Below are 22,505 nucleotides of genomic sequence, written 5' to 3' on the forward strand. Positions count from 1 at the left end.
GTGTGAAACCAGAACACTGCAGGGGGAGAAAGCTGGGTACCTGTCTAAATTTAGCTCTGGCCTCTTTTTCCTTCATTCTTCCGTGTGCAACCAGGTAGTCAAACACCTCTCCTGCAAAAGAGCAGAAAGAGAGAAATTGAGGAAAACACTAAAAGTAGAGAATAAGCAGTGAGGAAAACGGATACGAAAAAAGTAGACAAACACAAAGTGAATCGCAGCTTCTAAAAATCTGCAGATAAAAATAACTTATACGCAGCTGGCCTGCACCATCGCCCATGTGCATGGTTCGAGGGCGTTTCTTGACCATATTGAGTTGAGCTCGGCAACGCTTCCTCCACACTGAGCCTCTCCTGGAGGCACAAAGCTGCCGCCGAGCTGAGCTCCACAGCAGCAGACCCTTCCCTCGGCCCACACGCACAACCAAAACGTGACTACACTCCCTCGTGTGTTAATTGAACTCGAGTTGCTGGTGCGTGCATGTGCACACCCATACTCGGGTGATAGGAAAAAGAGAGAAAAAAAAAACAAAACAAAACAGAAAAAACCTCCCCCACTTCTCTTGAATCCTCAAAACCCTTCCGCGCTCTCGGCGCTGACCTGCAGAGGCAGCCAGAGTGTGCGATTCTGTACTTATAAGCATCAATTCATCAGCGGTCTCTGACTCAACCGCTAAAGACAGAATGAGCGTGCTGAAACTCTGCATGTCAGAGGTAAACAGCATGTTGTATGTTGTACATAAAGATGAGCTTTAATAAAAACTGCATGCAGAACAAAACTATAATTTTGTTGTCTTAAATTAATTTGAGGCACAAGACTGTAAGGCTTCTTAAATTCTGCCATCACTTTTCTGCACTATCAAATAATCCTGGGGCAACTTATCAAGTCGGACTCAGCCACAGTTAGAAAAGACGAATAGAATAAACTTGTCACTTTGTCATTCAGCACATACAGTTTTACAAATTTACTAATAAATCTAAAAATAAAAAAAAGGATCTAGGATATACACATGTAAGAATCTAAGAGAAATGAGCTGTATACATTATGGAAAAAATGTACAAAATATCAGGACATAATGATATTGCACAGCAATAACAGCATTCCAGGTATGAAATTGCACTGCCCTAAATACAGTCTCATGTGCATATATACTGGAGTGGGCAGTTTGGTTAGTTATTACACGCCACCTCTTTGCACCGAGTTTTCTGCTCTTAAACATCACACAGCAACTTACTGCCAATGGTAACACTAATATTCTGACACTAAGCAGGTATTCTATCATGACAACATTAGTTAAGCTGCACTTTTTTTTCAAGCAACCTGACAGGGTCACCTTAAGATCCTGCATGACTTCTGAGAAAAATCAATGACGAACTGAAACAAGTATTCGATTTACGTCACTAAGAGCTAATGCAATTGGCCAGTGATCAGAGTTCCCATCTCAGTGATAATGTGATTTGGTACCCAACAAGCATGTCTTCACAATTTGTCGTCTCTGCTCAGCTCAGCAGTCCAATAATGAACAGCTCAAGCAATCGATGGAAAGATGTGGCATGACATGACATGAAATGAGAATTCAGAAAAAGAAAATTTCCCCCAGCTGAAGACTTCCAAGAGAAAACTCTTTGGGGGTCTTACAGCTACATATATCTCAAGTTGGAGGGTAGGCATAGTTTATTGTAGCTGTTGCGTGCTCCCCTTCACTCCTCTTCATTTACTGCAGCACAAAACCTACCTCACCTCTTTCACAAGCTGCCTCAAGCAGACTGGGAGAGAAACCCTCAGCTATCCTGTGACCACGGCACCCACAGGCAAATGTATTTGGATGTCAGTGTTCGCAAAAGTATGTATTGAAGGATTGTTTCAAGGCTCTGAGTGACAGTTTGCACGCCCTAAAAGGTAGTATGACTGAGACTTTGATAAGGTAAGGCATGAGGAACTGTAGCAGCTGACCGTGTGAACAAGACCATAATCCCAAATTCACCTACAGAAACATTTTAATCTCCTTCATTCTTGATAAATCTTGTTCACTAAGGTTTTTTCTCTTGTCTTAGCTGAAGCTAATCTAAGAGCAAGTTAGTCTTAGCTTTTAAAGGATGCTTTTCCAACAAAGTCATTTATCCAGTGAACAACTGAAACTAATGTTTACTTTAGTGGAAGACAAAATGTTCAAATCGCAAACATGCAACACTGTAGGAACTTTCAGACATGCAGTGTCCCACAGAGCTGATGGTAGCTGACCAACATGTTTTTCCTGCTCTGACTCGTCTCCTGTGTGTTGAGTGGATTTGTTCATTTTCCGCATGGATTAATACTTATGTCACTATGTTTCAATGTTTGGGGAGTAGCTTTAAACTTTACATTCCTTTTCATATATACTGCATGTGGGATACAAATGTCTCAGAATGTGGCAATAGTTTCATGAGAGCTTTCATATAAGCATTTTGTAATTTTGGTAATAAGTATAAAAGAATGTGTTTGAACTCTACGTCTAATTAACTTATGTTTAACTTAAATTTGGTAGTTTATAAATTATAGTAAATTTTCTGAGAATAAAAATATGTCAATGCCTATCATACAGCGCTGCACAAAAGTCTTGAGTCACCGCTCATTTCTATACATTGCGGTAGGAAAATAGGTTCATTGCGTTAATAAAACATGCAAACATATAAAACAGAGTTTGTACAATTCCAATGTGCTCGAAAGTGAATATTTGGTGTGAACACCTTTAATCTTCAGTACAGCTTGAACTCTCTAAGGCAGCTTTCTTATCAAGTAGTGTTCAGGCTTCTTGAAGGACATTCAAAGCTCTACTTTAGATGTTGGCTGCCTTTTTGTTGTGCCACAATTCTTCAAAAATGTTGCTTTTCTGGCTCTGGGGAGGCCAATCCATGACTGATCGTGTCCCACTGTGTGTTTTTCTATCCAGATGTGCTTTTACTGCACTGGCACAGTTCTTATGATCACTGTCATCCTAAAAAATGAAGCCATTGCCAATCAGATGCTTTCCAGATGGCACTATGTGGTGGATTAAAATCTGACAGTATTCTTTTGAATTCATAATTACATCAATTTTACAAGATCCTTAACACCACTGGCTGAAATGCAGCCCCAAATCATGACACAGCCTCCGCCGTGTTTTATACATGACAAAAAAGGCACAATGCACACCATGCCGAGATATGCCACATTTGTCTGATAGCTCTATTTTATGCTGATCCAACTGTGTTATGATTGTCATTTTTCATAGATTCAGCAAAAGAGTGTTTTGGTGACAGGCTGCTAGTAACAAAGTGCCTGAAAATAAAAGACCAATAGAAAGCTTAGAGAACTATTCCTGAAGACAACCTTTAAAACAAATTACAAAAAAAGTCCTTGGAAGCAAAATATATAGACATGAATGAGGGTTCAAGACTTTTTCCACATTACTGTATACTTCGTGCAGAAGTCAGGTTAAAGCTCAGGCTATGGTATAAAACTGTTGTTGAGCTCTTTGTACAAGTAATCTTGTTCCTTTTTTCCCCTTTCAGCTACAAGTGCAGTTTGCAGATGATATGCTGCTCCAAAGATATATTAATTATTAACATGCACATTTATCACATTGGGCATTAATAAATTATTCTCGGGAGCAGCACAGAGAGCAGATTTCTACCAACTATGTGGTCTTGAGTGCAGCAGCTGTTAGTGGAGTTGTTTTTCACATTATTTATTTTCATGGGGGTCTAGGAAATTCTTAAAGTTCTTGGCATTATAAAACCATAACATTTGTTTAAAACCAAAATTTATTATGCAATTATATTTACTAAATGGCTGCCTGGGGGTGTAATAGTACATGGTTCATATTTACTTACATTTTGAGGATGCGTTCAAATCTGACCAGTTCGAAGTATAAAATAAATTACAACAACCATAACAAACTCTTAATCAACTTCAAAGAATCCATTAAAACCAGAACTGCAATGTCAGCTTTAACACAGCACAAAGTCACAGGACCTCGCACTTTCTTCGCTATCACAGAGAAACTTTATTGGAATTGCCGGTGGACAAAGTGAGTGGGGGCTCGTTGCTCGTGTTCAGAGTGAGCACCACATGGCGACCAGTCGACTGAGCCGTAGAGTGTGAGCACAGAACTTGCAAGTTCTGGCATTTCCATTTCACCATGTTGTGAGTTAAAGTGTCGTGCAGAATAAAAACCACACAGCATCTGCCAGCTGTCAAGACAGAACCTCGACTTCAGGCAAATATCATCCAGGAGTTCGAGCACGGCAACATAAAGGGACTTCTGCAGCCAAACTCTTGAACCAAATGTTGCACTTACAGCTACTGTTACAATCCTAATGGTTGTAATTCACAAGTTTGACATGTTGGAGATACTTTGCTAACCACTGCATCTATGTCTCACCTCCACTGGCGTACTCCATTACCAGGTAGAGCGTCCTCTCGGTCTCAATAACTTCAAAAAGCTTGACTGCAGGAGGGAGAGAAAGAGAGAGAGAGAGAGGAATTATAAATTCAATTATGTCAAAAGACGAAAGAGATCCAGACAGAGGCAGTAATGAATTCATGCTCATGAACACGGAAAAATTGTTTCCAAACACACACCCCGAGTGAGTCGAAGAAAAAGTGAAGTCACGTGGAACTGTGCGTGTCGTGACCATGTAAGCACATCATAGTTGAGCTGAGCAGCACTCGGTATTTACTGTACAGTCCAAATTCTTTTTTCTTTCTTTTTCCCCCTCCCTTCCTTCTTTTACTGCAGTAGCTCACCGATATAAAGGACTGTGACGAGCAGCTGAGAGCTGCACTGCTAAATATAGACAAGGTGGGATGAAAAACAAAGGGAATGCAGGAGGGGAGAGAGAGTTTATGGGCTGGTGATAGCATTTACTATCACTCTGATAATTACTATTATACTTTTGTAGAGGAACTCAAGCAGAGAGGACATGGGGAAAAAACAAAACAAAAAAACCAAACAAACAGGAAATTCACATTTCAAGAACAAAATGCACTGTGGCAGACTTCTCTAATCTGTTTCATGACAAATAAATTTGTCAGATTTTACTAGTATATACTTATATGGTCATAGTACATATAAGTGCACTTTCATGCCTAGAAACATTACCAGAGTTGAGGGGAATACAAAGAAAGGAGAGGAAGGAAAAAAAAAAGAAAAGAAAAAAAAAAGAAATCCAAAAACTTAAATTTCCCCCCATTAAAAATCATCTGCTACACTGGCAACATCTGTATTTCCTCTAAAACGTACATATAAATAAAGTCATCATCAATAGGACTTTTGGTAAGCTTTATAATACCTGAGGATAAAATATTTTTCTTACATTTTTTTGGAATAATAATTCATGAAGATAAAATATAATATTAATTATTCATTTCAGCACAAAAGCTTTCCTGTGGCTACACATTCCATAGTCAGGCGCTCCACAGCTAAGGTTTGTTTGTAATGTAGGTTCCTTGTTGTTGCTGTGGTTTGGCGTTTGTTGGCATTTTTGGCTCTCGCAGACGACTCAGTGTTTCCAGCGTTCGTTATGGCTCCGAGCAGCATGCGCTCTCTTGTTTACCGATCATACTCCGATTCCAAAACAAAGCGGGACGAACGGTCCTCCAGTTTCAGCCTCAATTACCGGCAGTTAACAGCAGATGAAGGTAGTAAAGTCTGAATGTCATCTGGGACAGCTTCCTGTTTTATAGTTTCTCTTTCACAAGCATTTTATAAAATGCCAAGAATGCAGGCTTCGACCTTGTTACTGAAAATGTTCCTGGTACTTTAGATGGCTTGTTACATGTATGCTACAAATCCATCTGCTCAAATCTCCTGACTTCTTTTATGTTTCAGTTCATGTAGAAGTAAAAAGTTTAACGAGTCATATCTAGTTAGATAGATACTTTATTGATCCTACAAGGGAAATTAAAGCAATGACAAAATGCATAGCAGGAACTTGTTGTTTCATGTCCACCAACAGAAAGGTCCAAAGGTTGAACCTGCATGTCAGTCGTCCTCGTCATTATAAAGCTCATATACTTAAAATTCTTATTTCTAAACAAGATGCACTTACCTATATTGGGATGATTCAAGATCTTCATTATTCTAACTTCTCTGAAGAGCTGAAAATTAGAAAAATTCAGAGTTTAGACTTCAGCATATAGTCTACTGAGCAACAAAGCACATTATTCAACCTCAGAAGATAAAAACCACAATAATAAAAGCTGCTGTATGTCTTTGAGCACTGAGCACTTTCATGAGGGAGTCAGCATGAAGTCAGACTATCCCAGTGGACTGTGTGAGTTAACCTGTCCCTTTTCTTCATGACAAAACAACTTCAAAGCAAAGAAAACAGAGGCTTCATGTCAAAGTGTTTCAGTGCAAATGCTTTTTTTAAGAAATATTTTTAGATAGCAGGCTACAGACATGCCATGTCATTACACAGGCGCAGGAGATAAACACATTCTGAATAAACTTTGAAAAACATTTGCAATGTTTTTCCTCGGCTGATTGCTTTGGGGAGGCAGGAGGTTTTACATGAACCAATCAAAAGCTTCCATGCAACCTGTCCAACTGCAGTCACAGACTGCCTGTCTTATTTCAGAGAGCGTAGCACTTGTTTGGGAGCTTTTGCTACACTTGCAGTAGGCTAAGGAGTTCTCAACAACACAAGTAAGCCATCTTGTCTTCTACCAGTCTTTACTCAACGTTATGCTGTGTGCAATGCTCCACCCCCCCGACACACACACACACACACACACACACACACACACACACACACGACAACAGCATTAGAGTTAAATCATGACGACAAACTAGTGCAACTACATGATTATTTGGGCATAGGTTTAAGAGATGTGGCTCACTGGTTTTGTTCATATAGTGAGGGGTGAAAAACTCCGAAAGCCCCCCCAAACTGTGCATTAATACATTTTTAAGAACACATTCTCAAAATGTGTGACCATTCTTAATATATTAAGACTTTTTAAAACTATTATTAACACTGCTTTCCTGAGTGCTAACATGGCATTTCAAGCTCTGGTCTCTACTAAACATCCTCAGCATATTTGTCAAAGAAATGTGGTCATTATGTCGCTGCTGCTGACACAGTGACAGGATTACAGGAAATTCTGCAACATAGTGGTGGTTTCAGAGCCACTGACGGGCAAAGGTAATCTAAACTAAGTTCAACATGTGGTGTCAGATCTCCATCCCTCAGAAAAGGAAGACACTTAGCTGACATGCTTCCTCATTATGCTTCAGAGTGATCAGACAAGGAGATCTTTAGTGGCCAAAAATCCTTTTTAGTGTTTCGCTTTAGGAGGCATAAAGAGCACCACATGGGATTTATTATTGAGCTGCTGAAAACTACACCTCACTTTCTTCTCTTCCATAAAAATATAAAACAAGGTATCAATCTTTCATGAGGCAGGAGAAGTCCCAATGTGCTGGTTCGCTTGCTGACAAACAGATCTTGGACAGCCCGAAAACACAAAAAGTCTTCAATCAAATGAAGAAGTACATGTTTCAGGAAAGATTTATCCACTGCGTTTAGATTTTTTGGCTAAAAAGTGGAAACCTATAAAACATTCAATACATAAAACTGTCATCTTTTCCATAAATGAAGAAATGTTTCAGCAGCACCATAAAGGATCCTTTATAGCATCACTTTTGCTGAAAATTCAGAGAGGCAATGAAACATGAAATATGAACCAGGAAGTCCAGTTTGAAAACTGTAAGGTGGCAAAACATGGTGCACTGTATCAATGACACCTATTGCATAGTTACCCACAGCAGCAGAAATTGTGACTGTAAAAATACATCATTCAGTCATTACAGTTTCTGCCACAGATGATCACTTCTGCATCACAAGTCTAATATTTATCCAGTTGTTGAATAATTGACTATTATTAATCCTCTTAGTTCACAGAAAATGTAAACGCTCCAAGTACGGCTTTGTTAGAACTTCCCCTACAAGATTTCTTGGTTTTCCTTTCATACCTTGGATAATAAGATCTGAAATATTAATAAAGGTTTCTCACAGGTGACTACAGAGTAGGTTCACTAATTATTTACATCTAAAAGGATTCACTCTTTTTTGTCAGATTTCAGAAAGAATACATTCTATTATCAACTCTGCATCCCCTATACTTAAAAACAAAACAAACAAACAAAAACAAACGATTAACAGTAATTTTAAATGTTCAGATCATGTAGAGAATTCCAGCTGTGGGCAGTTGTTGACTTGGATAATAAGTTTCATGTAATTCCTTGCTCAGAGACTGAAGGGAATATTATGAACTCCAGTTAGTGAGGCCTTAAGGAGTTTTTTTATTTTTTGAGAAGCCCCCCAAAAATAAAAAAATTAAAAGACAGAAAAACGAACTGATGCAGGAGTTGTCTGGCCTCTGACAAAGATGACGAGAGGAAGAGGAGCACTGGAGTGAGCTTGAGGTCTCCTCACTGTCATTACACCCTGATCTGCCCGTCATTATACTCAAAATACTCTCCTGAGCTCTCTGAAAGTACAGGGGAATAAATCTAAGCTGGTTTTCTGTGTGACAGTGGAAACCTCTTCACTGCAGCTCAGAGAGGAACTCTTTCCTTCTTACTGAAGAGAAGCTGCTGCAGCTTTGAACAACCTTATCTTTTCTGTGTAACTTTGTGAAGACTTCGGTACAAACTGTGCTGTCCTATATAGCATATACAAGCCTTCTGAAACTTGGGTGGGTTCTAAACACAACACGCCAACAAGTACATGGGAATACTTTGTCAGGTATGTTACGCAGTAAACAGAATTAGTGGAAAAACTCTGGAGAGACAGGGCTGATTCACCACATAATACAGCTATTGGGTCGAGGACTCAAACCTGCTGGTGATCCAGTCATGCCGCTGCAATAATGCACAGCTGTCCTGATTACGCAATCCATCTTATGATCTATACAAGGAACCTTTAGGCCACATGACACACAATTCGAGGGTGAAGTCACACCTAAAACTAGTTTTTGTCAGACTACATTTTTAGTTGCTGCATTTTTCTGTTTAGATTGAAACAGCCTCAATTAAAACAGATCTGAGGCCTGTAAACAAAATCTCACGGGTGCTACATTAGATCATTTACTGGATGTTTTCTTTATAAACTCTCATCCCACCAGGTTAGACGCTTTGAGCTGAGTCATATCAAATCAGATTACAGCCCCTGCAACTTCAGCTAAGAACGATGGATGTCTGTGCACTTTTTGAGGTAATCGACCCCGGCTGTTTACTTCAGCTAAGAGAAAATATATCCCGACGGCAGTTTTACTTTACTGTGTTTTGTTAAGTTCACCTCCTCAGTGGGCTTATTTTGTCCCTTCAAAGCTCCACGGTTATTGTTTTCATCCGGGCAAACAAATCAACCTGAAGGAATAACACTATGGTTCAAATTAATGGCTACTATCACACCATGTTTATGAGATTCAGAGAAGTCACCAGTGGTAAAAACAAACTTGAACGCTGGCTTCTCCAATTCTCTTTCCTTAGTCTCCATATAAAAGAAGGACGTAACAAACCAGTGGCTTATGTTGCGGTGGCTAAGTGCCATTTTTTAAAGATTTAAAGTCAGCATTTTGGTCGTCACCATGTTGGTTCCTGGAGCCACGTGTGACCATATTTGGACATGAGTGTATAGTGTTAGGTTATTATTAAAATGAGCTGTATCTGTAGATCAAGTTTGGATCTACAAAAAAATGGTTGATAAGTCTAGCTTCGCCCTTAAAACTATGTTTTAACATGGGAGTCTTTTGGTTCAATTTTGGAGCTACTTTTGAAAAACTTTGTTTTACTTTTTGTTTCCATTTTAAATGGTAAATGACCCCAAAGTGCTTTACACTACATTCAGTCATCCACACATTCACACACTGGTGATGGCAAGCTACATTGTAGCCACAGCTGCCCTGGGGCGCACTGACAGAGGCGAGGCTGTCGGACACTGGCGCCACCGGGCCCTCTGACCACCACCAGTAGGCAACGGGTGAAGTGTCCTGCCCAAGGACAAGACCGGAACCAGAAACCTTCCGATTACAAGACAAACTGCCAACTCTTGAGCCACGATTGCCCCATTTTAACAGCTCCCAACATCTAAAACTATGTAAACACTTAAGTGACTAAGATAGTTTTCTTGAGGATTGAAAACCTACAAATAAAACAATACTGGGGAAAAAAAAAAAAAAACTTTCTCCCCAGTAACTTTTTGAAGGCACTTCTTTCTCTTAAAAAAATGACATTTCTTACTTTTTTGATATTATGAGGTTTTGTTGTCAATGTCTTATGTGAACCAGTTTGATTCATACATTTGGCTCAAATTCTTTTACATCCAACTGATTCTTCTTCAGTGCCAGTAACTAAGTCTTACTGACAGCTCAGGAAAAATTTCATGGAAAAAACGTCATGTTAAAAGCTTTTAATAACAATCCTCCAACCACTAAAGGCAAAAACAAACCTGACACTGGACGTTGTCACAGACTAAGCTTCTTACCAACACTGTTTACATTTAATCAAGACTTCCAAGCATCATACTCCCACCCTGACCCCTGACAAGGATAACAAGACCACCACAGCAGGTTGAATCAGGACAGAAAGACAAGAACAGAGCGGGAAGCTGGAAGCAGTTTGCCAGGAGCCGGTGACAGATGTGAATGTCGACTCATCTCCGCCAAACTATTAAGAACAGAGGCTGAAAATAAACATTTAGGCTTCAGAGACGATACACCCCCTCCACCCCCACCGCTATCAGCCTCTCGCCAAGTCTTTCAGTTACATAAGAGGTCAGGACACAGCGGTGCTGGCTCTGATGCAGGTTGGCTGTTTCACCAGCACCAGCTCAAAGGTAAGACTTGTGCAAAGAAAAATAGAAGAGATCCAGACATTCAAAACCCATCTGAACCGAAAAACGTCATCACATTGACAAACTTGGAGCTGTGCGATGACAGTCGGCTGTTAAAATACTCAAGAGATTCAGCTGGCATTTTTGGATATTTTTCTCATGATCAACAAAGCCAATGAAAAGACCCACCCCCTTTAATCTTCATCCAGGCTGTCTGTGGCTCTGTGCCCATTGGTTACTACTGCAGAAGTAAACACTTAAAAAACACATAACTTTACTCTAATAAGCAAGTCCACAAAAACCATAACAAATGACATTAAATAACACTCATTTTCACAACTAAAATGCATCTCTTTAGCAGTGGATTCGTCTTTGTGGCATTTTGTAATGTCATTGATAACATGCTCTCACATTCAGGAACTTTATTTTTCAGTCCGTGTATTTGATTAAGTTATCGGATGTTAGCAGTTCTTGAAAGAAACTCACTTATGACTCATCTACTGAAAAGAAGGAGCTGCGAAATAAAACTGCTGGACTACAGCACAGGTGATGAGGATGTAACAGTACTTTTAGATGGATAGTCTTCAGGTTCCTGTCAGATGGACCGAGTCAGTTCTGAGATTAATGATGATGCTCCATTTAAATCATCCTCTGGATTTTTAAAGAAATACCACTGTGAACTTTTACAGATACCTCCAACAGAGGTGCATTTTAAATGCAAATTTCTGGAGCAAAGTGCAACAAATCAGCTACAAAGTTGACACCATATTCTACTCTTTGTGATGTCCTTCTGTGCAAATGCAGGCACAGTGCAGGGCAGGGGTGGGCAACTCCAGGCCTCAAGGGCCGGTGTCCTGCAGGTTTTAGATGTGTCCTTCATCCAACACAGCTGATTTAAAAGGCTAAATTACCTCCTCAACATGTCTTGAAGTTCTCCAGAGGCCTGGTAATGAACTAATCATTTGATTCAGGTGTGGTGATCCAGGGTGAGATCTAAAACCTGCAGGACACCGGCTCTTGAGGTCTGGAGTTCGACACCCATGGTGTAGGCAATAATCCAAACAAGTCAGGGTCATGTGCCTTTTCCACCCTTTTCCCAGCGTTGTTCCTTAAAACATCGGTATGATTTTTTTGTGTGATATAAAAGTGTTATAGTGAATATCATTACCATAACAATGGCATGTAATTACACTCCCTACAGTACATGACCAGACAAGCCCAGGCATGTCTGACAGGAAGATCTGGGCATCAGCCTAGGATGACTTTTAGCTCCTAAAAATGAACTACTTCAGCAACCTCCAACAGAGCACAGTACTTATAATTAAAGTTAACAAATTAGTTGTGTAGTACGACTATACAACAGAGGATATTCTGGCTCTTATGAAAGCCAGATATATTTATTAAAAAACAAAACAAACAAAAAAAACAATAACACCTTGATGACACACACACTGGCCAGTGACATAAACATGTACTGCGTTTCTTAGTGCTCACCTAGATCCCTGCTCGCTTGCTGCCAAAGAAACAGCCATCTGTTTCTGTAGGTGGTGTTAAGTCTAATGATCCACTAGGTTTTACTGTTTTTGAAGGATTGGTTAAAACAAACAAACAAACAAAAAAAATACAATAATTACCTTTTCAAAGCCCTCATCTTATGCAGTTGTGAGCTGGTTTACAAGTGTGGTTACAACACAGTGGCTTAGTTTAGCTTAAGGACCAAAAGGAGAAAACAGCTACCCTTGCAACTACCAGGCCTGCTATGGCTCAATTAAATATATTCTAATTGTCTAATACATTAAAAGAAAAAAAAAAGGTCCTGTTAGCATGGAGCTGGCAGGAACCAGCATCTCCCCCATCCTCATTCTTTATGCTAAGTTATTGTATAAATGGCTGAGCTTCAAGTTTGCCAAAAGAGTTAGGGTTAGGCCAAAAATGACTCCTTTAACAGGAGTGGTCCTCCTTATTATGAATCTTGCTGGATTCATTTCTCACGCAATTACTGCTCCAATTATCTAGGCCAAGTCAGGATTTCCTTTAACTCTAAAACTCAAAATCAACAACAACAAAAAAAAGTGGGAAAAAAGAGATAGTTGGCCTATAAATGGCATCAGGTGACAGGAATGAGAACATTTAATGTGTCAGTCATGAAAAGACTTTAAAAAGCCTTTAAATGTGGCTTCTTTTCCCAGCTCGTTCCAATTGCTTAAAATAAACAGTAAAAAAATAAATAAATCTAAATCTCTTGTGGAACAGTAGGAAAAATAACTTGACAAGCACCTAAAAGAGTTTTTATTCTTGAGTGTGACAAAGCAGTAACCTAAAAACAACAAGGATTGCCAACAAAAGCCTCACGCTTTGTGTTTCTGTGAACAGCGCTGTCATGACTCAGTGTTTTTCTGTCAACGTAGTGTCACAGCCAACGCCAAAGGGCCCGGGCCTCTGAGATACAAAGGCCGCAATCAATGGAGCTTTGGAAAAACTGATGGAAAACCACTGGCCGATTGCTGAGAGGGATGAGGGAGAGAGGAGCTGAGCAGCAGGGTCCAGCTCAACATCAACACACGACATCATAAGCGTCACCACCAGCTGCAGCCGCATTGCTCCGCTTCATCCCCTCTTATCTGTCTAACGATGGGGGAGAAAAAAGAAAAAAGGGCCTCGGGAGCTGCAGCAGAGTCGATATCGTTCCGACTTCCACGAAACCACTTCCAGGCCCAGAGACAGAACCAAAACTCACGGCGGCACAGATCAAAACGACCACGCACACACATTTCTACTGCTAACGATTAGAAACAAAAAAGGAAAAGGACAAACACTGCAACGGGCAGCTCACTCTCAACTCGCTGACTTCAAACTGTAAAGTTAGACTGCCATTCACTAAACTGCAAAAAAAAAAAAAAAAAAAAAAAAAAAAAAAAAAAAAAAAAAGGCATTCACCCTCAGTCTGTGAAATTTGCATTTTAAAAGAAAGCCCACTTCCTGATTTGGTTGATTTAACAAGGAAAACCAAACCGTGGCTCCCAAGTTCCATGACAACCATGCAACATGAACTGGGAAAAGGTAGCGGGAGGAAAAAACAAACAAACAAACAAACAAAAAAGACCAAACTATTTTTGTTTCCAACACATCAGGAAAACCACCATCTAAAAACCTTCAAATGGGACAAATCTACAGCTATATCTTATAAGCCTGTTAAAACAGTTCCACTAAGAATTCTTCAAGCAAATTCAAAATCAAAGAAAACAAGCCTCAACAAACCATACAATCCTTTTTAAAGGCCTCAGTCTGAAACATGTATCAGGCAACTTGGAACAAAGTGATCTTTACTGCAGCAAAAGCCTTATACCTAATCATAAAAAGAAGCTCCTAATTCACCCCAGGAAGCTCTATGGAGAACATAGCTCAGTCTCAGAATGCCCTGCTTCCCATTTACACAATTAATACGCAATCTGTTGTGCTTCATGAATTAGTAAATGAGTTCTGCCACATTATAACAGGAGAGAGAGAGAGAGAGAAAGGGAAGGAGGGGTAAATTACCTTCTGAAGGCTGTTTGGGTTCAGCTGTGTCTTGTCTATTATTTTAATTGCCACCTGTAGAGAGGGAAAAAATAGAAAGTTAGCTAAGTGGCAAATAATAGCAGAGGAGAAGTGTGGCACAGAGGAAGAGGAACATGGCACCGAAAACAAAAACGAGAAAGAAAAGAGCTGAGAAAAGGAACGTGATGCTGATGTTTTTCCAAACTGCCGTTTTAAGACTTGAAAACTAAACAGGGAGGGTTATAAAATAGTTTCAACATCCTCTTTGAGTTAAAAATATGTCTAAATGCACCTGCCAAATTATTATCTACAGAACAGAGAGGACAAAGGCAGCAGAGACGCTTCCTTTCCTTAAATGTCACAGGCTGCATTAAGAAGACGCTTGCCCTTTCTCCTCATCAATTATGAACAAATCAAATGTTCAGCTGCTACACACTGCACTGAAAACAACCATTACTGCCTACAAGATTTACAGCGATGAATGGGTTGGTGTACAAAGCTGGCAGCACTGTTTTTATGTTCCAATAACATACACATTTATGAAAAATGCATTTCAAGGCTCTAAATTGTAAAAACTAAAGCTAAAAGCAGTATTATAAATCAGGATCAATCTAACTGAAAAACAGGCAAGCAAAATTACAAATCTGACCAGACATTCAATGTTAGTGCTTGACAGTTTGTGAGACACTGCCACACACAAACACACACACAGGTCACCATCAAAGAGGAACTGAGATACAAATTAGGTGTGAGCTCAGCAAAGACATCCAGCTCCTTAACCGCAGCTATTTCGCAGCGTGAGGGAGAAGCAAACAGTGATAAAAACTTTTTTATCTGTAAAGCTTTGTACTGTTTTGGATCCTTTCTTAAAGAGAGAGAACAAAAATAGTCAGCATCACTGTACATCTTACCTCTCTGCCGGTGAGCATGTGTCGGGCCAGTTTGACCTTGGCAAAGTTGCCCTTGCCAATGGTTTTGAGCAGCCGGTAGTTGCCTACGTGGGGCTGCTGCGGCTCCTCGGAGCTGCGGGCCGGACGCACGCCCGTCCGGCCTGAGCGTGTGCTGATCTCCTGACGGCCATTGCTGTGAGAGGTGTGCTGTGGAAAAGGCACAATGTTAGACAAGCACTGGCTGTTGAATGGCTCTTATGTGTTGCAACATCTACTTGTAATCAATGGTGACTCATGTTGACCTGCTGTGGCACCTCGGCTCAGCAGGAAAAAAACACTACTGATATTTATAGTTCTGATGCACACAAAGAAAGTAAGCTTTTCTTCCAGCGGCCACAGATGGCTGATAAACTCTGTGCTTATCCCAGCAGTTTCAGAGTTTCATCAACCAAACATCCAAAAGTACAGATATTCCCATGAATAATATTATTATTATTATTATTATTATTATTATTATTATTATTATTATTATTATTATATTAGCTGAACAAGATCCAGCTAAATAATGTTAGTCAAATATTGTCCCACTAAATACTGTTTATATTGAAGTGACATTAGAACCCATTAATCGCATTTTTCAAAAAAGAAATCAATTTCAACCGTCACTGAAATGTGTAATATTATGGACCATGCACAAAGCCAAATGTGGATAATGCCAGCACCACTAACGGTCTCTCCTTACAGGTTTAAGTCCACATAAGTGCACTGAACAGGTTTATGCATCACCATGTTTGAGTGCTTGCATGCTACGTTTATTCGAAAAGCCTATTTTCATTTTCTGGTTGCAGCAAACCTGCCTTCCCCCACATTTTTCCACTGGTGCATAGCAAACACCACTACTTGCTTTCCTTTTAGATGCTTCTTTAAACCAACTTAATTATTGCATTTTCTCCAAAACTATGAAATATGAACATCATGATCAGTTTTAAATAATGTCAATATGGATAGAATATGTTGAAATCATAATTAGATTCATGTAAAGTTTGTAAATTGTGAGCATGACAAGGCTGTTAGTTATAATTTGGTATTAAGAGATGAACATAACAGTCACTTGGCTTCTTGTTTATGTGGCCAAGAATTTCAGGGCCACTTAATCAAGTCCTTGGACACAGATTTATTTGTTATTGTTTTGGGGAGGGTGGGCAAGGGGTAGAAGCTGCTAAACTACCCATTAATTCACTGTTAGAGATATTGTTCCAATGCAGTGCTTTGTCACATGCTTACAGAATGTCCTTATCAATCAACTAAAACTGAAAAAAGTAGCATATCCTTTGATGGGCATACAACAGTTCCATTAACATAAGGGTCTTTCTCACAGTGCTACCACAGCACCAGTGGTAGAAACTACAGAGAGGAATCTGCAAACCAACAACGTCTCCTTGCAACTTCTTTTTAAAACAGTTTAAACAATATGCACACCAATATTTGGCGTTTTCTGCTAACTAGCTGAAGCTAACCCTTGATACCTTGAAAAGTGTTCCTTTTTCTTGCCAATGTTTTCACCTGGTCAAAGTTTCATGTCAGGACTTTGAGGCTAGCAAAAGAGAGATGTCATGGAAAACACAGCACATGTGGGTGGGGGGAGGCAACAATGGTGGTTTCTACCGCTCAGTCTGCTGGCGATTACATACAACAACCACACAAAGCTCTGCATATGCTCTGAGCGCAATTGATCAACTAGTCATTTAATTCCAGTCGACTTCTTTCTTCATACATTTTCATTCTAATAAATGTTTTGGGTTAACAAGGTGCCATCTCAAACCTGCGAACTGCCACTTTAAAAACAGAAGTGAGGTGATGGAGAAACGTGCCTCTACACACATTTCCTGATTCTGTATGAGCACGCTGAGCTGTCGAGTACAAAGTGGAGAGGGGTTCAGTGTTAGATTTAAAAAAAAGTGGTGATAAAACACAATAATGACATTAATTGCAGAGATGGGACCTTCTCCTTGGTTAGAGGCTACACCAGATTACACATGCGGCAGCATCATGATGTGTGCCCTGTAAGCATTAGGATTACAGGGCAAATTGTAAGTGTTCCACAAACAATTTATAGTCTTAATGAAAAAGAAAATTTAAATTATTTTATTCACATTGCTCATTTTAAAGCAGAGCCGCTGTATGTATCACAAACAGACAATGTTATGACAGCAATTTAAAAAAATTCTACAATACTTTTTAAACAAAATAATCTCATCAGTCTTGCAGGAATAAGTAATCACAGGCCACTTTATAAGGTACACTTGTGAAATATAAAATAATCTAGCCAAATCGAAATTCTGCTTTTATGAAGCGGTGACTTCCTGTTTTTGTTGAGATTGGCAGATTAAACTTTGTTTTAATTATTCAGGTTGTAGTAGCATGTAGTGGCTAACTGGACTACACTGCACCAAGCTTTTAAGATTTTGCAACAGTAAAACTTTGGATAACCACATTTCTGCTCGGGATACTTCTGGAACGCAGCAAACAAACAGAAAACCTAACACACTCTCCCCCGCATCGTTATCATGTAATCAAAGAGAAACTGCACAGCCTTGTGATTTTGAGGTGGTGTACTCTGACAGCACAGCTGATAGATGGATCAATTCTTGGGTGCTGTGCCCAAAAACTGGAACAACAATCTGGCAGATACTAAGTGTGGCCTCAGTATCGACCACCTTACCAAAGCCTCATTAAGGGTAGTGATGCACTCTGCCCCACCCGGTTCTCCCCATCCCCTACAGTCCCTAACCTGGCTGACCCCATTCACTAAGCAGACAAAAGAAAGAGACACTGATAAAGTGGGAAATTAAACAGACGTGTAGTTGCTGCAAAATTAAACATTTAAGAAACTGTGCACAGATTGCACCTCATATCAAGGCAAGGTCAGTTAAAACTTAATTAACACTGCAGAGTATTAAAAAGTATCAGAGCAGTTACAACACAGCAACTCTCAGTAAGAAACCCATAATTTGGTTATACATGTACAATGACAATAAAGTGCTATTCTATTCTAGTCTATAAGGTCACTTTAACAGCACAGACATACTTTTAAGTCACTACAGGAATATTTTAGGACTTCTACAGCGATAGCAGAGGAGATAAAAATACCATCAACTAGGATAAGGTCACTGTTGGATACCAGAGACAGACTGGGAACAAATGCAGTGGAAACACTCAGATGAAGTTTTCATTATCTTTGAACCACACAGAAAACATCCACCTGTGTTACCATCGTGTTATTTTTCCAGCTAACAACTTGTAAGAATTAAAACAAGAACAACAACAACAACAAAAAGTCCCTTTTTATTGGTTACTCACAAAGCTGCGGTGTCTCCTGGCTGCCTGGGAGCCAGTCATGTTTCGACAGGAAAGCACTGCGCCCCGCTGACGATGCCCACAGAGATTCCCACAACACCAGATTTTTCCCAACTCAGAGCCCCGATAACCGCAGAGACACAGAGAGGGAGACGGCAGGAGGGGGAAGCCACTGATCCCAGTCAAGCCTGCGACAGCCAGACACACCCAAACCGGAAACCAGACGATAGGCTTTCATAATAAAGGCTTCCTGTCGGCTCCGTTCTCATTGTTGCCAAAACGGAGGAAAACGCCAGTATCGAATTTCGTACAAACCTTTAACGCTTCCAGAGCTGCCCCTAACACTTTATTTGGTACTGCTTAATCTTTTGCCAATCAACGTCAGCGCCTATGAAGATATTAGAAAAATGCCAATCACAGTACCACATAGTACAAATGATATGAGGTGTTTATTTCTGTCCACATATACAAATATTAAAAAAAAGGTCTTAGACCCCCCCCCCCCAAAAAAAACAAAAACAAATTATCAGCACTTTACAACAAAAATGTTGTAAAATGCTGATTAATTCCCTTTTAATCCCTGTGACGTGAAATGAGCCCTTGTATTTACTGTTGCCTCTACTGATTTAGTATTTCAGTGCCTGCTGGTCAGTAATAGATCACCAGAATTCTCTGGCGTCTTATCACCCACATGCTTCTCTCGTGCAGTATAACCCTTATCACCATCCCGCTCTATACTGCAACTCAGATGAGTCATAAGAATCTGGTGGTAGTTCTTGCATATTTGTACCCATGGAATATGGGGGGTAAATGTGTGACAGAGAAAAAGCGTAGGGGAGATAAGTTGCAAAAGACCTCCAGGATACACACAGTCTTCCATAAAAAAAATAAAATAAAATGAATAAATACAAATAAAAACTTTGCAGCTAAAATATTCAGGACATTAAATTTTGTAGTAAAGATTTGATTTTCAGTGGAACAAGGCTTGAGGTCTATTAAAGAGTGCCTAAAAATTTCCACTATAGTCACTTCCACTTTAAAAAGGAGAGAACTATAGGTATACTTTAAAAAAAAAACAACAACAAACAAACAAAACAAAAAAAAAAACAAAACAAAAAACAAAAAAAAACAAAAACAAAAAAAAAACAGCCCTTTGGTGATTTCTGTTTATTTAAATGTACTATATAAATAAATTTGAAATTAAGAAAAATAGCGGAGAGTCAAATTGACCAATCCTGCATATACATTATGCTCATTTTGCAGCTTTTATGATTAAGTACGCTTAAGTTCTCCATTTTAGTTCAATTCTAATTTTGAAAATCCCGACCGGAAGCTCAAATGGCTACATTGTCACTACCTTCACACCGGAGGTTCTGTTAGTCACGAGGGGCGGACTCACGAGGCCCTTATTTGGAAGCTGAACGGGTGAAACCTCTGAGCGACAGCTGGGGGAGCCAATAGACAGGCTGAAGACAAACTACTGTTGCCTGCCAGAACCAGCAAGCAAAGTACTGTAGTTTTGTTCACCGTTGGGCCTGAATATTCTTAGTACAGTCTAATTACCTACAGTCATATCGATACTTCTCACACACCAACAAAAAATACACACCAAGGCGCAAATAAAGCCCATTACTAACACTCATTAACAGAGGCGTGTTTGACGTAGAAGATATGCTTGTTTACGATTTACCAACCAAGTGTGAAACAACCATCTATCATCCGGTCTAACAAGGCAGCAAAAAGCTATTGAGGATTACGTTTTTTTGGCAATCCCGTGATATTTTTACATGTACTTAAAGAAAACAACCCAAGAAAAAACAGCCCCCTTCTACTTACACTTTCCGTCACCTTCTCGTTGACTGTAGGTAAAGGAGTTTTTGTTGACATCTTTTATTCCTTCTTCCTCAGCCAGTCGCCGTTTTAAGTCCAAAATACACAGTCTTCAGCCCGACAGCCGAAGAATGAAATTATTGCTTTGCTTTTCGGCTTCCTCCGGAGAAACAGTCTCAGCATGGATCGTGACAATTTTCAAACGAGACCGGACGTGTTAGAGTCGAGCACCTGAACAGCTATGGGCAGGAAAAACCCTCACTAAAGAGCATAACAATCCCTCTTACAGCATTTACACGGCGTGTACAAACCGTGCATGGCCTGTGCTAAACTCGGCAGGGAAACGAAATCAGTGTCCGTCTGTCCGTTTAGGTTTGAGTCACTGGAGCTAACTATAATAACGTTAAGGCGCTGTCGGTCGCCACTTCCAAAAATCGCCACAGGCTTTTCTTCCACAAAACCACTCTGTCTAGAACCGTGCCATGGCGTCGAGTGTCACCTCTGGATAATTCTCGGAGTGATTCAAAAGATTCAGGTAGCTGAAATACTCGTCGTCGGCTCGGTTTCTTCCATCTCCGGCGGCCCAAAGTGAAGCGGGTCTGTCTGTTTTAGGTGGGACCAAAATGGCTACTCAGCGGCTGGGCTGGATTATGCTGCCTTCACGGACACCAACTGAGCTCCGACATTAGAAATTATTCTAAAATGTCGGTCAACCGACCTAATAATGGCATTTCTTTGTTCGACTGGGTGATTCAAGAAAGATCAAAGAAAATATTTTTTCTCTTAGGAATAAGATTGAAGCTTTTGTGTGCAATATACTACTTAACAACCTTAATAAAAAGTAAGAGATTGTCATAGGATTTAGCCTGCAGTTAAATTGCTTTTATTAATGAATATTTTGTTGATTATTTTCAGTCTCTCTGCAAAGTTATTATTATTTGACCAACATCAAAATGTATTAATTATCCTTATAAAACACAGTGTGTTTTCTAGTACTACAACTCAACTGTAGCAATCAGAAATTGCGTTACAAATACTAGTTGTTGTTTTTTAAACCCCACATTATCTGAATTAAATTAAAACCATAACAGTGTGGGATAAAGTTATATAACAGCTACATTTATAAATGTTTCTGACGTGTTTGTGTGTGTGGTAGTTTAAAAACATTAGAATCAGTTTACATTCTACAAATAGACACATTACATATGGTAGGTGTTACTGCTTAGTTATATTTTTGTAGGTCGGACTGGATGTTTCAAAACTAAACTGCGGAGGGATTTAGGGTTAAATGCCTTAGACAATAAGGAGTTGTTTTTCTAAGCCTTGCTTATTTTCATGTTTGATTCCATACACTAAGACGACGCCAAGTTCCCCGTTTTGGGTTTAATGTCGAATTCAGAGATTTGTTTGTGATGGAATGTGAGTATCTTATTTCCCAAAGCACCTGAAGGCAGCACGACTGTGTCCAGTTGAACGGGTGGAGGAAGTGAGGAAACCGACTGACCTCAGTCCCACAGGACCACAAGTACAGAGAGGCCTGTCATCAGTCGGGAGGAAATGGGAATTTAGTGAGCTTCAAAGGAAAACAGTTGTGCGCCTTTGTCAAATATTAGCGAGACAGAAAAGAATATCAACACCATCCTTTTATTCTTCGAATTCAATTCGAATAAATGAGAGCTTTAAAGGTCGCTAGTATCTTTTTGTTTTTTGTTTTTTTTTTAAACACAAAGTCTTATAGGTTTCATACAGGATACAACATTTACAGGTCGTAGATATACCTTTTGGATTTCTAGGCTGTGAATTTCTACACCACAGTTTAAGTTTGAGCTAATAAGTTCACCGTTTCCACTGCTGGAAAAGTGCAATATAATAAGTTTGTCCGTGACATGCAGCTCTAAATCAGTAAAACTGAATAAACAGTAGAGCTGCCAAGTGTAATGAAGGAGTTTTCGTTTTACAAAGCATCCGTCTGCAGGTTTTTCAGCCTAGCAACAGTTGTTCTTACCAGTGTTTTAAGTAAACCAGTCGCAAA

The 22,505-nt window shown here is 39.7% G+C and overlaps 1 protein-coding gene across 15 annotated transcripts in view; it reads right to left on the minus strand.

Moving 5' to 3' along the window:
• mark3a (MAP/microtubule affinity-regulating kinase 3a) overlaps positions 1–21,115 on the minus strand; it is a 45,647-nt gene extending 24,532 nt beyond the window's left edge. For 14 of the 15 annotated variants that reach the window (XM_085440730.1, XM_085440727.1, XM_085440724.1 and 11 more), the window contains exons 1-6: positions 20,480–21,115; positions 15,308–15,493; positions 14,397–14,450; positions 6,069–6,117; positions 4,400–4,465; positions 41–111 (exon numbers count right to left, since the gene is read on the minus strand). In XM_085440730.1, coding sequence (XP_085296856.1) covers positions 41–111; positions 4,400–4,465; positions 6,069–6,117; positions 14,397–14,450; positions 15,308–15,493; positions 20,480–20,530 — 477 coding nt within the window. In that variant the 5' untranslated portion in view covers positions 20,531–21,115. Of the gene's footprint in view, positions 1–40; positions 112–4,399; positions 4,466–6,068; positions 6,118–14,396; positions 14,451–15,307; positions 15,494–18,646; positions 18,761–20,479 lie in introns of those variants that run through there. The other variant, XM_085440717.1, reaches the window with a different exon arrangement.
• Positions 21,116–22,505: the final 1,390 nt, after the last annotated feature.

Source organism: Copadichromis virginalis, linkage group LG19, assembly GCF_057382275.1.
Source record: "Copadichromis virginalis isolate Kocher_CV1m ecotype Utaka linkage group LG19, C_Virginalis_male_GT1.1, whole genome shotgun sequence".
In the NCBI taxonomy this organism is placed as follows: Eukaryota; Metazoa; Chordata; class Actinopteri; order Cichliformes; family Cichlidae; genus Copadichromis; species Copadichromis virginalis.